This window comes from Lingula anatina, chromosome 6 (genome assembly GCF_051362555.1).
Source record: "Lingula anatina isolate TDL-2025a chromosome 6, LinAna3.0, whole genome shotgun sequence".
NCBI classification, from domain to species: Eukaryota; Metazoa; Brachiopoda; class Lingulata; order Lingulida; family Lingulidae; genus Lingula; species Lingula anatina.
The window spans coordinates 12,929,154-12,947,324 of NC_141772.1; the positions used below are offsets into that span (position 1 = coordinate 12,929,154).

An 18,171-nucleotide genomic window follows, 5' to 3' on the forward strand; every position below is an offset into this window, starting at 1 on the left:
CACTTTGGGGCAAAACGCCCATGCTGATATGGGGCAAAACACCTATAGTGGGCGTTTTGCCCCGATCACTGGGCGTTTTGCCCCCTTTCGTTTTTAAATAAAAAATAATTCTAAAAAGATGCGGAAGTGTTCTTTCATGCATGTTTTTTATTGTATATCATCAGTTATAACACTTTTATGGGGAAAAGCCAAAGCAAGTGGCTGTACTAGGAACTTAATTTTGGAAGTATCACAGTGCCCTGTCGTAAAGAGTAGAATTACAGCTCATTCTGAATAAATTTGATGGGTATTTTTATTATCTCAGTACCCCAAAATATTATTTGTTGCTTTTAAAGGCTTACAAAGTTGTCTCGTAGAAATATAATTTGATTTTATTTTGCTTTGTAAAAAGGCGGGGCATAACGCCTATAGTTTGGGGCAAGACGCCCACGGTGGGCGTTTAGCCCCGTGGTGCGAGGCGTAATGCCCCAGCCATGGGGCAAAAAGGCCGATTTTATAATTTACCTATTTTTTACCTATAAGGTTGTTCTTTTGTTTGTTTCCAAAAGTGTTAGTATCAGTTTGTAGTCTAGTCAGACCTTCATAGTTAACACCCACTTTGAACGGTCTATACCTTCAGCAGGGAAAATTGTGATGTTTCTTGCTTATGGGGGGTGTTTAGCCCCGGTCTACCCTAATTGCAAAATTAACTTCTTTATGGGTTGTGTTCCATCTGCCTCGTTTAATTTGAAACAGTTATCAAAATATTCATAATAGTTATATCTTTTCTATAAAATGTGCACACTTAACTGTTCGTGTTTATATTTCCAAGAAAACGAAATATTTAAATTAAAATTTGAAATTGAAATAGTTTGCATCACATTTTCAATAAAATATATATATATTTGTTTAGGTACCTATTTCTGTAGCCGTTGCATATTTAACTATTTGCGTATATCTTTGTACAAGAGACGCTTGAAACACAGTCTAGATTATAAAGTGTGACTAACAACATTGGAAAACAACGCCCCACTTACAATCAGAACACTTGTCACCGGTACGTCCCAGGTTACACACACACTCCTCTGAAGATATCTGTGTCTGTGAGGTGTATGTTCTCACACACGTTCCTCCTGTAGAGCAGGGGCAGTTGTAGGCGGGATTACCTGTAGAAAACATACCGTACCGTAGGTTACATATATTGAAGGTTATTTTTTTTTACGTAGCTAATTCCTGAAAGGCGCTATGACACACCACAAAGATGCTTCGAGCACCAGAGTGTTTCTGTAACTTTACTTTTCCGTCCCCATAGCATGTCCGTCGACACAAAGTAATAAATTGTATGCGAAAAAAAACCTAAACACATACAATCGATTTGCATATTAGAATTACCTGTACATTGTTTCATTTGATAATGACGGGGACCAAGCCTATAGTAAAAAACATTGCACGACGTAGAACTGTGGAACCAACAGTCTCCATCCCAGTCAACTGCGTCACATGCTGGGTCATCGTTACAGGCCTGTAAACAGCGGGATAATGGCTTATGGCTTGTATTTGAGCCTCCATTGATGCCCTTATTTTCATATGCATACAACACGTACTCTGGCACTAAAATAAAATATTTTCATAAATAAGTATGTTATAGTCTGATCTTATTTTCTATAGTGTTTACAAGCTGTGTACCACATACACTATTTCATACACCCATCGATATAAATATAGCAAAAGAAAGACACAAAAATATATATCAAGTTCAGTACAACCATGCAGTAATTCACATTCTTGTATTCATTAATTTCTCACCAACTTACCAGCTAAAAACAGTAACTGAACGAAACCAATCGATTGTATTAAATCCCCTTTACACTGGACGGCATCCTTTCTGCGTCCTTGAAACTGGGCAGGACACGGTTGGACGCTCAAAGAACGCACGGTGATCGCTTAGATCACACAAAGAACGTTCAAGGATAGCCCATAACGCCATGGTCGCCGTGAAGTTTTGAGCATGTTCAAATGGAGGATGGACGCTGTAAAGCCGTTCAAGGAACGCAGAGAAGACGCACAAGTATTGCCGTGGTCGCAGAAAGGAGGCACGGGCATCGCTTTGGTTGCCGAGTGAATGCTCAACGATCGACCAGTTGTCGGCAAGAAAATTATTCTTTTTTCACTCTCAAACCGGACGGCACTAGAGTACTTTTCACCAAAAAGAAAATCTTAGGGTGACAGCTGCTATTGGTCTCATGCCAGCCTCCAGTTGGTATGTTTTTCGTAAAATTCTTGAACTGATCCATTTTTGTAAGTTATCATTGAGAGAACATTTAGCTTTTTTTCAAAATGCAGTTGTTGCAGTTTTTGCACAATGCGTCTGTTGAATACGGATTCAAAAATTCTATGTTGTGTCAGTCAGCCTTTCTCGTCTTCAGCGCCTGTCCATCCGTCTTATAAGGACATCAATGATCATCTGGCTTATCAGTCCATGCAGACCTTGCATTGCTGTAGTTTGGAAAAGAAGTTTATTCCTTGTTAAGTTTCGTTACCTCGAGATGTTCTTAACTTGGTGACCGGATTAGTACTGATGAAAAAATATAAAAGAGTCAGAATATATCTAAGGACGCCTAAACAACGCTCATCGGTCTAGCAGGAGGCATAAAGATCGTAGCATGGGCGCCACTGATCGCCGATGAAGGCATAGAACGCAACGAGGATGCTAAGTGGTCGCCTCCGGAAGACGGTCAGATTTTCAAGTTTACATTGACGTTTATCTATTTTTTTTCCTTTGGAGGACAGTCAAAAATGGAGGATGGATCAACAAAGATAATTTGTAAGAGTCAGACTGTCAGAAAAAACTCTGGATCCACCCCTGGACGCCGTAGGTCTCACAGGCAAGCACACCAGGTCGTTCACTGGACGCCCAGGTGGCTCGCAGTTTTACAGGTAATATCAAGATCGGCCGGCCGTTCAAAGTAGGCACACGGGACGCAGACGCCTCTAAACTGAGACATTTAATTGTTTTGGCGACCGTCTCAGCGTCCAAACGACATTTTTGAACGAAGAACACAGAAAGGACGTCGGTGTAAAGGGGCCATTACGTAGCAGGTAGGTTAATCCAAGGATGCATTGTGTGTGTAAATTCCTTACGATATACTTTAAACCATGAAATGTTCGCCAAGTGGACCGATGCGAATAAGGTTTTCCCCAAACCCATGCAACACTCACACCAATCTATACACTGAGGGAAATTGGGGTGTCATATACCGAGAACACTAAGGAGCTACGGGCCCTGGATGCCCAGAATTCTCGGCTGGAGACCCCCTGCTAATAGGGGAATCCATAAACATTGCCTTTTTGAAATGTATGGAATATACAATCATGTGGTGGAACTGACCAGACGGCCTTGTGGTGGTGTCCGCCTTTGGATCGGGGGGACGTGGGTTCCACTCCGTCCGGGGGCATAGGCCTATCGGTCCGTCAAAAACGATAGGGTGACCAACGCGACAACACCAAGTCTCCACAAGGACCAAAGATGACCACCCGAAACCCTGGGGTGTCCTGCTGATACATCTCACTTGGATGCCCTGGATTCTCAAGACGATGTCCCCGGATTCTGAGGCTGATACCTATGGGTCTCAGTTTGGGGACCACTGCTGGATTCCCCTAAAGGTCTCTGGATGAAACCCCAATTTACCTCAGTGTTGTTTTATAAGTCAAAGCCTAAGTACACTTGTCTTGCTTCAAATGTTGTGTTAGAAACCATAATTTCATTTTAAAATAGGAATATTTCGCTTTTATAAAAAAATAAAAGATAAGAAATAGTACAGCGAATTAAAAATTTAGCAAAGAAAATAATCCACGCAAAAGAAATAGGCCTACTCACATCCACATACTGGTGGTTCCCTATCTAACACATCCTCTCTGTCAGTACACGTAATTTTAAGAGAGCCGTGTATGTGAATATATGGAGGTGTTAAACACGTGTAGGTAACATTTTGCTGACTGTTAACACGAACAGCAGCTGGAGATCGACTTGAATGAGGCACGTCTGGCACGACACAACCTGAAAGGTTAAATAATCAAGTAATCAAAATACTTTTTACATAAACGGATGCCTTTTTCATTTCTAGATCTGAAATACCAAATCAAAATTAGATCACCAACCTTACTTTAGAACATTCAAATATTTGGTTCATACACAAAAAAAAAAAACATTCGAAAATGCATACAATTTTATTTGGAATTAAAGAGTCCTTTAGATTTGTATTAGCACCTACTCTCAAGCTTTTATTGGACTTTACTACCGTAAGAAATATATTACCTGCGTCAGTTCCACGTAGGTCAAAGTTCAAACTGCACATAAAGAAAAATACACACAGTTGTGACAATTCCTTCATTGTACCGTCGACTGCCCTAGAATGAGGTTTGTTGACACGAGTGTGACATAGGTGTACAGCTAGTTAATCAGACCAAAAGTGGATTTTAAAATTATGCAGCTTAATGCGAGATCTTAAGAAATAAGTAAAGTAAATTTTGTTATTTCCCAAAATCTTTATATACTGTAAATGTAAATGAGGACAGAGGTCACCTGAGATCAAATCTGAGGCATTTTTGGGAAAAAAAAGACTGTTGAGTTTTCAGGTGTATATAACGGTTAGGAGGTGAAAAAACAAAATGGAACACCGAGCTATGTAATTCAGGATGTTTCTAGCACAGCATATTCAGGTATCCTCATTTTGGTGTTTATAACTTTTTGATATATTTACACGCATGTCATTAAATCTGTTCGAGTCATTTTGTCCGATTGCCAATAATCTGCTTGTATGGATCATCCTTACCTTGAAACTACAACTCACCCAACAGTATAGCAACAGTCTTTATGGTTGATAATTTGACAGAGTCCTGGGAATATTAACTAGGTACCTGGCATAGCCTAAATCAGGAAGTTAACCTCCGATTGCTTTTTAATTCAATGTGACCTCGACTTACTTTGACCCTGTAAATAGTATAAAACGTTTGCAACTAGGATATGAGCCTACGCTGCGAATCTTACGTATGATGTGATACGATATATAAAAACTGTCTTCAAGGTACGGTTTAATATAAAAAGCATTGTGTAGCTGGACGCGTTACGCAACAAAGGATGAGGAACAGCAATGCCTGCTCGATCTGAGAGTGGAGAAAATTTAGCGGTTATACTACGAATAACTTTAAAAAGCTAATTGAGCTGGTAGCAAAGTTTACAATCAGAACACAACTCAGAACTGACTTCAATAGTAATGGTAAAATAATTTACAGCAATAGCGGGAGGGATCAGTCCCATTGTTATTTCATGCTTAAGCACCCCCCCTTCCCAATAACAAAAATGTTTTGTTCTGAACGAGGAGCTACGTGGTATAAAATATAAAATGGGTCACTTCCTTGTTCACAAAACTCCGCAGATAACCACCTACCTGGTAGGCCTCACTACACTTTGACAAGCCTTATATTGTAAGGTCTTTCAACAAAGAAAATTTGGCTATAGAAAAATTAGGGTTTGTACAGGTATAATACCTGTAACATGTACATTTGCTATGATCAGTACATGAAAGCAGCAGAAAAGCCAAGATGTTCCGAGAAATTTAATATGCTTTGATGAAGATTGAATCATGTCTTTGATACAGTAAGAGCGCCCAGGCAAGTAAGTGTTAATGCTTTGTTTAGAAGGCAACATGTTCTCCTACATGTAGATATACTTTAAATGCGAAAAATGTCTATGATTGGCATTTAATCACGATCACTTGGTCAGAATAAGTTAGCCTTACCCGTACTTACCTCAAGTTTAAGTGACATTATAAGGCCTCCGATGTATGTAATTAGAACCTTAAGAAGACCGCGTGATTACAATTTGTCACTTCCTCGCTTTACACAACTAATCTCTATAACAGTCAATGGTAGCAGAAGGACGACAATGTGATTCGTTTGGTCTTCTCTGGTAAGGCATCTTAGGCCCCATTCAGAATGAGAAGATCCTAGTGCTAACTGGTCCATGGCTTAAATTTGGAGGACCTACATGAAAGGAAGACCACAGAATCCTGTAATGGTCTCTCCGCCTCTCACACGCATCCACACGCGCCGTCCCTGCAGGGGCACAGTAATTAAATCTCGACTCCATTCGCCCAGACGCGTGGAGAGCAGTGTTAGGATAAGCGGTCTTCCTTTCATGTAGGGTCCGCCATATTTGAGCCTCGGACCAACTGATACAATAGGATCTTCTATTCTGAATGGCCCTTTAATTACAGGACTTAAAAGCTGAGGGGTGGTGTGGAGAGACACAACATAGGTTTATAAAGAAAAGCCTTTTAACAGTGAGCATTATGTCTTGGACCCTTTTTCACTTGGAGCAGTATACAGCCTGGAGTACATTCACTTTGAGTGTATTCCCAGAGATTTAGATTGATCCGGAGTTTAAGATTTAGATCGACCTAACTCCCTGGGGGTTCACCCTAAATTGCAGTCACCCGAGCGCACACCATTGTTAATTACCCCTTTACAGCTTTCAGTAGGCGGGACAGACGCTTAAGGCCCCTATTTCACACAGACCACGAATCGCCAGGAATTGACAATTTTCAGGATTCGTGAGGATTCGTGAGATTTTGCCAATTTTCTGGTCTAATTCGACACGCTCTAAGATTCAGTTACAATACAGGTGCGATAGTGTTACGAATATTCGTGAGATTCGGCTGGAATCGCACGAATATTGACCAGAAATCCACTACGATTTTTTGGAATCGGGAGTTCGTGGCCAAACCTTTGAACAGCTATAAAATTATTGCCACGAATTCCCGATTGACCAGGAATTGCAAGAACTGACCTCGATTATATACGAATCTGTTAAGAACTTCACGAACTGATCACGATTCAACCACGAATCCTGAAATTTTCAATTCCTGGCGATTCGTGGGATTCGTGGTCTGTGTGAAATAGGGGCATCAAAGTTTTTGACACCAATTCCTGTTGGTCAAAAAGTGCAAGGACTGTCTACGAATATATACGAATCTGTTAAGAACTTCACGAACTGATTACGATTCAACCACGAATCGTGAAATTTGTCAATTCATGGCCATTCGTGGGATTCGTGGTCTGTGTGAAATAGGGGCATAAGCCGGCTAAGCTGACAGTAATCTAGTGAGACTCCCCACAGGGATAGATCGATCTAAAATCTATGGAAATGGGGTCTTTGATAGGTTATAACTGTAACGACTCTACAGTTCTTTTTTACACCTTTCACAAGCTGTCCACGAGTATGCTTCCTACTTTTAGGCGGAAGTTAATTAATTGACTGTGTCGAGTATGGAGGGAAGGGGTTTAGGCAACTCTTAGACAAGCTTTCATTGTCAGTGATTGTTACGAAGTCAGTGGATTTTTCATTTTTTTGTTTATATGTCATTTATTCATTAATGTATCTATTTATTTATGTGTTTTTTGTTTGTTTGTTGTTTATTTTATAATCACACAAAGCTGTACATATATATAATTTTCTGATTTTATCTTTTTTGTAATGTGTTTAAAAATGCAATTAACATTCTTTTCAGAAGAATTTATTAGTTGATAATGAGTCACCCTCTATGGTGAGATTACCCAAGCATAGATATTTGTTTTTCGTATCAAAATAATTTTTATTGACATTTATTTCAGGGCAAGGACAACGAGACAATGAAAAGACTGTCGAGCATAAAATATTTTCTGATATTTTGTTTACTTCGTGGATGGCAAGGAAGCCACGCAGGTAAGTGGAACAAATCTTCACACCCCGACCCCCCAACACCCAATAAATAATTGAATAAATAAAAAGCACGACATGAGACAAAATAGCAGCACATTCTCTATTCCCGTGCCCTGCATATTACAATGAAACTGTCCTTCTCTACTGATTTATGTATCATAGAAAATGTAAGTTCTTTTCATTCATGTTCCCTCCCCTTTTTACAGCTTAGCAAAATCCTGGATCATGCAGTGCGTGCGTTTACTTATTTCAGAAGTTCAAAAGATTGTTCTTAAAGATGATATTGTTTCGAATGGTAATTGCTTATTTTGAGTCAGACGGGACACTGCATGGTCTCACCTATAATTTCTCAAGGGGAGTGGTCGCGGCCCCCAAATTTATGAAAAGTTTATACCGTCAATACACAGATAAGAACTGATGTAAGTGGCAACTATTTCAGCACCTTATGTTTGTGGCTGGTGACTATTTGTCTGCGAAACTCTGTCCGCCGAACATTGGTGATACAATCTGATTGTTCGTTTATCTTACCCACACACACATAGTTTACATGATCTATATCTTTTACTTTTTTGTACACTCAGTTTCGACCAATGTAAAGCACTAATTAACGTTGCAAGCTTAAAGGCATTACTTTTACAGGGTGATTAACTTCTACCTTCGGACTTGATTTTGAAAGACAAGAAAAATAGTCTACGTTGTCATATATCTTACATCTTTAAAAGTGGAAAATTCAAAATTAAAACCAATTATTCCCCATTTTGTATGGCAGGTTGTGTCGTGCCAGAAGTTCCTCTTTCAAGTCGAACTCCAACTGATGCCCGTGTAAACAGTCAGCAAAGTGTTACCTACACGTGTGTTACTCCTCCTTATATCCATATATACGGTTCTCTTACAATCACGTGTACTGACAGAGAGGATGTGTTTGATAAGGAACCACCAGTATGTGGAAGTGAGTATGTTTTTCTTTCTTTTTTTTTTGTGGGTATTGTGCTGCAGATAACTATTGAATAAAAAGGAATGACTTTCGTTAATAATTTGAATACGATGTGAGATTCTTTCACACTACATTATGTAAATTATGAAAGAAAATTTTAAAAAGGTACATCTCTAAACATTGTTAGCTATGTATCCGTACACCGGTGTATTCAGGATTTCACGTGGGGTAGGGTCGAAGGAGGCATTGGTTTGGGGCGGCAAATTATTGCATTAATCCGCTTTTCGTTCTCTTCTTGGCATGAAATGGATTCCGAGAAGTTTGCATATATCCAATGTCGCCTTTAATTTGGCCACTACAGGATACAACCAGTTATATCAATCAGTTTGACAGGGGGTTGGGGTTGGTCGATAGACAAGGCATACCGAATACAAGACTGTGACTCGGTTGTGTTGAACTTAAATATATTTTAGAACTTTCTTTTCCAATATAGAGGTGTGACTCAAACGGCTTATATAATGCAAACCTCGTTATTTCTGTAGAAAAAGGTGAGAGCAACTGTCTCTTACCTCATACATAATTATTATATTTTAATTAAAATTCTGAAAATCTTCTGTTTCAGTTCCAGAGTACGTGTTGTATCTATATGGAAATAAAAGCATCAGCGGAGGCGAATGGAAGAGTAATTGGCCACTATCCCGCTGTTTACAGGCCTGTAACGATGACCCAACGTGTGAGGCAGTTGACTTTAATGGACGGTGCTGGTTTCATTACAGTTCTTCGTCGTGCAATGGATTAAGATTTTGAAGCAATGTTCGTTATTATCAAATGAAACAATGTCCTGGTAAGATGCAAAACCGAAACTATTTTTTGTTCCATTTCTTTAGATATTTTTATTCATTTATTTTATAAATTTTATTTTTGCTTATTATCTCATGGAAGTGAATAGGGGCCCTAAGTAAAGTAAGATAAGGTATTGATGAACTAAAGACGGCTTTGGTGTGTCATAGAATACGGTCTATATCTGTGAAACATACCCAACACCTTTCAGAAATTATCTACTTACGTAATCACATAATCGTATATTATACAGCAGATCCCGTATTACCAAAATGTGACCAAAGACATGGTTTGTTTCCTTCAGGTAATCCCGCCTACATCTGCCCCTGCTCTACGGGAGGAACGTGTGTGAGAACATACAGTTCTGAAATACGGGTATCTTCAGAGGAGTGTGTGTGTAACCTGGGACGTACCGGTTCCCAGTGTCTTGGCTGTAAGTGGGACTTTGATTTCCTTTGTTATTTGACACACTTTTAATTAAAATTATTGAGATCAAAATACAACATCGCCTGTTCATAGATACGTAGATTATTGCGTCGGCTACATAAATATGAGTCTAAAAATGTTACGCTTTGGATAGAAAAAAGTGACTCTTTATATATAAATTAAACGGAATACACATAGAACTCAACCCTCAAAGATATCGCTCTTGCCTTAACGATAAGGAAATAAGGAGCTATTCTTCATCCATTAATTAACGTAATCTAATACATTTGAAATGAATACATTACACATGTAAGTGCACCAAATTGTCATTTTTTCATTACCATTGCGATGGGTTTCCGTACAGACATAAACTTTGTTTTTAGATGTGGAATGCACTGCCGCGACTTTTCCCAATGCAGCTCCCTCTCCGGTAACTGGAGTTTACAGATTTGGAAGCACTGTTACCTATACTTGCAACAGTGGGTATCAACTCAGCGATGGTTCTGGTTCCAGTTTCACACTGAATTGCAATCTTAGGGGAACGTTTGAAGGGGAGAGAAAAACATGCACCAGTAAGTCTGATGTCAAAAAGACATCAAAATTTAAAGAATAAGAACAGATTGATAATTCAAAATGAAATAGTCGGCTGCAGGTTGGTCCTTATTACGATCATGCTTCTGGGCATATTTATTGTCGGTGTTATTAGACTCTGAATAAAAGTGAGATGAAGATATTAAAATAATGACTCCACTTCCAGGAACCTGTGTCCTTCCTGTAAGTGATCACTTGAAGCAGGTAACACAGCGTTCCGTTACCTTTGAGGGACAAACTGTCAGATATACATGTAATACTGGCTTCCAATTCAACGACACGTCAACGGTAAAGATCCTTACTTGCCAACCCGATGGTACATTTGACCAAAGTTTACCTAGCTGTATTCCTATATTGTGTGGTTTTCCAACTGGTAAATTCAACCTAAAGGCAGAGGGAGGACCATATAATTACAAACAGAATGTGACGTTTTCTTGCATTCCTGGATATCATTTGGTTGGTTATAACGTAAACGCGGCGTTTACGTCACAATGCATTGCGACTAACACCCTGGAACCGCCAATACCTGACTGCATAAAAGGAAAGTGTGTTTTACCTCATTTAAACAACACGGTAGCGAGATCTAAAAGAAAGGATCAGTTCTTCCTGACATCAGTTGAGTTCAAATGCATGACAGGATTTCGATTCTCGGATGGTAATACCAGTGTCACCTTGACGTGTGATGAAACCGGTGGATTTGGGGTGGATTCTCTGAGTTGTACAGGTACGTGTATTAAGTGATGTGTATAGTTGATGTCCTCTCCAATCTCCACGCGGATTCAATCGGTCAGACTGGTCTCTTCAATTAAAAACATTGGCCACTATGATACCCTTATGGGTACGCGTGATCCTGTATAATACTGTTATAGTTTTTGTTGAAATACTTTTTGCTATATATGGTTAATTGTTACATTTGTGCAACGTTTGTATTTATACTTAAGAAAATGATTAAATGATAAACCACTTGACGTATTTTCATACGGAATTTAAGGTTTATTTTCATGGAAAATTAGCTATCTAGTAAAGCAAAAAAGAAAAATAATTGATAACGCTTTTTTTTTCAATTTTGCCATTCAGAGGCGTTTCCTGAAGCTGTTGCAAAGGCTGCATCTGCAGATTTCTACATTGGTGTCAGCGTTGGCGTGGGCGTTACTGGAGCGATAGTGCTGATATTACTTGTTTTCACAATCGGTGTATTCATCAAACGTAGACGGTAAGTGCCATGGTACCATTAAAGAAATGTTGTTCGATGGGAATGAATTAAATTACATTAAAAATGTTTTATTCTGATCAAACGTAACGATAAAGAGTTTGTGAAGAGTAAAAGGGAGACTGTTTACGACCGCTGTGAATCAAAACTTTACGTGTGATATATCATAGCAGTATAAATACTACATTTCACACGAACCATTTCTATCTATAACTGTGTTTCCTGTAAGATAGATTAAGACGTATTTATTTCCATACTATACAAAATTGTTATGCATTTGGCCCATCTTGACGTTTCGGTTAATTATCTCCCCCATGATGAATAAATTAATGTGTTCTTAGATTTTCTTTTGGGCAATGCTCACACATTTCGAATTTTGATATTCATCCTCCTACCTCTCGTATGCCCTCAACCTATTAGCTGATAAGTGGTACATGTGAACTATTGTTTTTCGTTTCCACTCAGAAAACAGTGCGCCGCCTCTAAGCCGCCCAAGGCCATTAACGCTGATCACAGCAACATCTCGGAGTTATACCAAAACAGTCGGCCCGACAGTGCCGAGCGCGAATATATGTCACTTGAGGCCAATACTATGGCAACAGTTAACAACGTGGCTGAGTATGCTAACGTCAATGACAGCGATTATACTGTTCTTCGCACTGCAGCAAACGAAACTAACAATATGCATCCAACATCTGCTAACGCGGATCACTGCGACAACTCAGAGTTATACCAAAACAGTTTGAGTCAGCCAGACAGTGCTGATAGGGATCACGAGTATATGTCACTGATACCAAAACTATGGCAACAGATAATAATGTGGTTGAATATGCTAACGTCAAGGACAGCGCATATACTGCTCTTTGCATGTCAGCAAGCGAAACTAATCAACATCATCCGTCAGCTGCTGGAGTAGGCCTATATCAGAACGAAGTGTTAATTATTTAAGCCTATGTGCCTAATGGTACTAGACTAGACTAGACTGCGTCATATAATATGTCATTTTTTTGCAGAATGTATGCCATAACACAGGGCTTGTAGAGAAAACAGGTGTTATGTACCTATGAGGCTTCCCATGGTACCTAGTCCTGACCCCACGTGTACAGGACAGCCCTTTCCGAAAATTTGACCCACTTACGCCACGCTAACCTTAACCTATGTGAATATAATTGAGGGCAAATTCTTTATATTTCTATATTCTTCTTCTACTGACAATGAAATTGTGCTCGTGGAACATAGAAATCTCACGTTTTTAATATTATGCTACCTGTATGATCAGTTGTAATATTATTTGCGGTTCATTATTGTGAAATATTTCATTTTATGAACAGTTCATGTTTTGCTTTGAGTTTATATCACGCATAATATATTCTTCGACTTTATTGTACTATAATGTACGCCAGTAAAGTATAACAATACTCATTATTTACATCTGAAGTAATGGTAGTAGTTCACTCATTCTAGAGATTTATATTGTCATTTTTTTGCTGTCTATTGTACATAAATGTATACGTCATCTACCTGTTCTGTATAATCAAGATGGTTATTTGCTTATTTTAGAGTTTATTATCAAAATAAACAGCCATGCCTATGACAAACTCACATTTTAGCCACTTTTGCAATATTCCATGCATATGCTAACATACATTTACCAAACGTATTTAGAGTATAAAAAAGATGAGTAATATATCATATTGTTCTTCGTGTATAAAGCCGGGTAAGCAATCGCTATCATGAACAATAACATTCTGAACAGAACAGTGTTGTATAATGATACCTTCAGGAAATTGATGAAACTGTGCCGCAGAGTGATATACATGGATAGTAAAGACTAGATGCTACATATATATGGCGACGAATGATCGAGTTCAATCTAAACGTGACAAATAATGTTAATGATATAATCTATTTACATACTTAATTTTTTGTTTCTCATATAGGGGTTACATCTTCATGTCACATTCGCATTTTATCCAAGGCAAGAAAATCAATCAAGGGGGTGACAGACGCCTTAAAATCGCTATTCTACCAAATACGTGTATATTTAGGTTTATGTAACATTTTGAACAATTTTGTACAATTATTAAACATAAAAATACTGAAATATATACTTTGATTCTTAAAAAATAGTTTGTAGGATTGATCAACTTTTAGGAAGAGATATCAAACCCCAAAACACAAAAGACGAGCAACCGACTGTATACCCTTATGATTAAGGGGGTAGGGGTAAATTTTGATGTGTAGGTGACCACCCTGAAGCCAAGGTACCTATTGTATTATACCAAAAGAAAGGTCAACAATAACGGTTTTTTATTAATATTATTTGATGTATCAAACTTGCCACTCAAATGAAGCATATTCAGTTTGATATAATATAAAATATGTATCATCCCTGAACAATTTTGAGCAAAATAGGGCTATTTTTCACGGTTTTAAATGAGCTCTGATGGCAAAACTGATTTTATATTGTTATTTATGGATAAAAAAATAGGGAAATGCAATTTTCTAAGCCTTTGGTACATTAAGAGGGGCAAATGCCACGAAATACATGTATATGCAAAAAGATGCTAAAAATCCGTCATTTTCGAATATCGCAAACTTAAGAGGGTATGTACAGGGGGGTTAGAGAGGTTTTGAAATTCTGAAAAAAATCACTGTTGTATCACCCCCCAATATCACGCAGTGTTACTTCAATCAGGAAGTATGTCGCATGCTTTTTATTTCAATGTGAACTCGATTCCCATCCACCATGTATGTCTGTTGTCAATACATGTACGTCTGTTGTAAATCAACACCAGCATCTGAGATGGTGTCAATATTTAAATCTACTTATATTAAGGTACAATTTAAAATTGTGAAAAGTGTGAAAACAGTGTGTGCTCTGCCTGCTCTCAGATAAAGGTGCCTGTAAAGAACATTAATCTGTTACATTACAAGTTTAACTTTATATTATCAACATCTGCAATATGAACAAACACCAGTGCGGTATCTTCATATATTACAGGACAGTGGCAACAGAGGTTGGTCCCATTGTTGTTCATGTTTACCTCTCCTCCTTAGCAGTGTTGTTGTGAACACGGAGCTACCCGTGCGTCGTGTAAAATATAAAACGGGTCACTTCCTTGTTCACAAAACTCCACAGATTCGCACCTAGGCCTCGCCACACTTTGACAAGCTTTATCTTTTTAAGGTCATTCAACAGTGAGAAATTTGGCTATAGAAAAACTAGGGTTTGTATAATACCTACTAAATGTACATGCACTATAATCAGTACATAGAAACAGCAGAAAGGACAAGATGTTCCGAGATCAGTGATGTAGATTGATCAGCACTGAATCGTGTAATAGTGTAACAGCGCCCAGGCAGGTAAGTGTATATGCTTTGACATGTTCTACTTAGCCTGAACCGCATTTCTCTCAAATTTTACCGACGTTATAAGGCCTACAGTGTATGTCATTAGAACCGTAAGAAGACCGCGTCATTACGATTTGTCACCAACCTACCTGTGGCAGAAGGGCGACACAACGATTACATTGGTCTTCTCTGTTGAGACATCTTAATAACACGAGCCAGGGTGGAGATACCAGTACAACCTAGGTTTATAAATTTTAAAAACCTTTTACAGTGAGCGTTATGTCTTGGACCCGTTTTCAAATAAGGTAGTATACGGACTGGACCTGTTCAATTTAATATATAGGTTGTAAATTGTATTTACGGTACGGGTTTGTATTTTTTACTCTCTTTCATCAGCCTACCCACAAGTTAAATTCCTACTGTTTAAGGGGAGGGAAATGAAGTTTAGGTGACTCTTATACGAAATAGCCAAGCTATCAAATTGTCACTTGCTTAAAACATACTGGTACAGGTGAGTCGCTTAAAGGTTTTTGATTTGGCAGTGGTGGGTTTGAAAACAAATGACCAGAGAGGACGAACACTCCTTCGGAACACCACATATAAGGAGGGTACATGTACTAGTAGCTAATAAAAAGTACATAACAAAAAGCCTTGCTACCTTATCAGAACTTACTCAACGAGAAATGTTAATAAGTTACAATAAGTGTAGTAATACAGTAATGCTACAGTACCTAGGATTATTTGCTTCCTTGTTGGTGATTTTTTAAAATATCTAAGTATTTATTCAATCTTATTTATTAACTGATTAGTTTCGAAAACTAGCGCTTGTCCCTCATTTCGTTTTTGTTTTTTGTTTTGTTTAGTTTTGTTTTTTTGTTTTTTTGTTTTTTTGTTTTTTTTTGTGTATGTTAGCACTCTACAGGTCGCAATTAGATCATATGTCTTCGATCCACAAGACCACATCTGGATCCGATTGTCTTTTCTTCCATGTATTTATTATTATTTTTTATTATTATTTTCTTTTGCTTTCATTATCAATGGTTGTGTATATATTATTTATTCATTAATGTATCTATTTATTCATATTTCATGTTTGTTATTCTAATATCACATAAAGCTGTACATAGAAAATGGTTGAACTTTTGTGTAACGTGCTTTAAAACGTGTTGCTCTGAATATCAGAATAAACCTTCATTTGATAACGAGTCACCCTCCCTGGTGATATTATTCAAGCACGGATCTTTGTTTGCCGCATCAAGACACTTTTACTTGACATTTATTTCAGGGCGAGGACAACGAGGCAATGAAAGGACTGTCGAACATTTTAAAATCTTTTGTGATATTTTGTTTACTTCGTGGATGGCAAGGAAGCCACGCAGGTAAATAGAACTAGTTTTCACACGGGATGCACACGTGTACGTGTATACCCTTTTTTCCTCTCCACAATATACAACCCATCCCCCGTCTCCCCCCTAAAATAAATAAATAAATAAATAAATAAATAAATAAATAGAATGCGCGACATGAGACAAAAGAGGAAAACATTCTCCATTCGTTTGCCCTGCATATTACAATAAAAACATCATTTTCTACTGATTTATGTATTTTAGCAGATGCAAGGCGAAGCACTCTTCATTCATTTCCCCTCCCCCTTTTACATCTTACCAAAATCCTGGATCATACAGCGCATGCGTTTACTTACTTCAAAAGTTCAATTATTTTGCATGGTAGTTACTATGTTGAGTCTGACTAGAAAGGGAAGTGGTTGCGGCAACAGAATTTACGAAATAGTTATCCCCGCCAATAAACGGGTTTTATGAAACTACCTTGTATTTTCATTACGTTATGTTTGTGACTGGTGATTTTATTTATCTGCGATACTCTGTCTGCCGAACACTGGTGATACTCAGATTCTATAATTTCTAGAAGGCAATGCATTCGCAAAAAATGGGATTAGATTGTACCTTTATCTTACCCAGTCACATAGTAGACATGATTTATATCTTTTACTTTTTTGTACACCCAGTAAAGCACTAATTGACGTTGAAAGCCTAATGACATTACTTTCACAGGGTTATTCAACTTCTACCTTCGGGCCTGATTTTGATATACAAGAAAATAGTCTACGTTGACATATTTCTTACATCTTAAAAAGTGTAAAATTCAAAAATAAAACTAATTATTCATCATTTTGTATTGAAGGTTGTGTCGTGCCTAACGTTCCTCATTCGAGACGAACTCCAACTGCTGTCCGTGTGAACAGTCACCAAAGTGTTACCTACACGTGTGTTACTCCTCGATATCTCCAAATATACGGTTCTCTTACAATCACGTGCACTGACAGAGAGAATGCGTTTGATAGGGAACCGCCAGTATGTGGATGTGAGTATTCCTATTTTGTGGATATTGTGCTGGAGAATACTACCGAATAAAAAAAAGGTTTTCTTTAATAATTTTCTTGAATATGATGTGGAATATTTTATCTACAATGCATTGTGTAGAACTGTGGAAACCGTGAAGGCAACTACCCTGTAACTCTAACCTCAAACATATATATTTCTGAAAATCTTCTGTTTCAGTGCCAGAGTACGTGTTGTATGCATATGAAAATATAAGCATCAGCGGAGGCTCGCGGAACAGTTATTGGCCACTATCCCGCTGTTTACAGGCCTGTAACGAAGACCCAGCATGTGAGGCAGTGGACTGGGATGGAAGGTGTTGGTTTCTTTACAGTTCATCGTCGTGCAATGGATTAAGATTTGTAAGCAACGTTCGTCACTATCAAATGAAACAATGTCCTGGTAAGATGCAAATCGAAATGATTTTTAGTTCACCATTTTATTTAGATATTTATTTATTTATTTATTTTATTTCATTAATTTTTCTTTTTGCATATTATCTCATGGAAGTGAATGGGAGGCCTAAGTAAAGTAAGTTAAAGTATTGAGAAAGTAAAAATGACGTCCGTGTGTCATAGAATACGGTCAATATCTTTGAAATACACCCAACACCATTTAGAAATGAGCTATACTTACGTAATCACAAATACTCGTTAATTATCCAGCAGCTTCCTTTATT

General features: G+C 38.0%; 1 protein-coding gene and 1 long non-coding RNA gene across 2 annotated transcripts; both read left to right on the forward strand.

The window, feature by feature from the left end:
• Window positions 1-5,423: 5,423 nt before the first annotated feature.
• On the forward strand, window positions 5,424-9,939 carry LOC147761163 (uncharacterized). The gene is made up of 5 exons (XM_087014452.1): window positions 5,424-5,653; window positions 7,651-7,741; window positions 8,508-8,687; window positions 9,295-9,516; window positions 9,817-9,939. The coding sequence occupies exons 2-4, from the start codon at window positions 7,669-7,671 to the stop codon at window positions 9,477-9,479; spliced, it is 438 nt and encodes a 145-aa protein (XP_086870578.1). The 5' UTR covers window positions 5,424-5,653; window positions 7,651-7,668; the 3' UTR covers window positions 9,480-9,516; window positions 9,817-9,939.
• Window positions 9,940-16,135: 6,196 nt separating this feature from the next.
• LOC147761164 (uncharacterized) lies at window positions 16,136-18,056 on the forward strand. The gene is made up of 3 exons (XR_015335231.1): window positions 16,136-16,472; window positions 17,296-17,475; window positions 17,673-18,056. It is a non-coding gene; the product is annotated as an uncharacterized LOC147761164 (long non-coding RNA).
• Window positions 18,057-18,171: the final 115 nt, after the last annotated feature.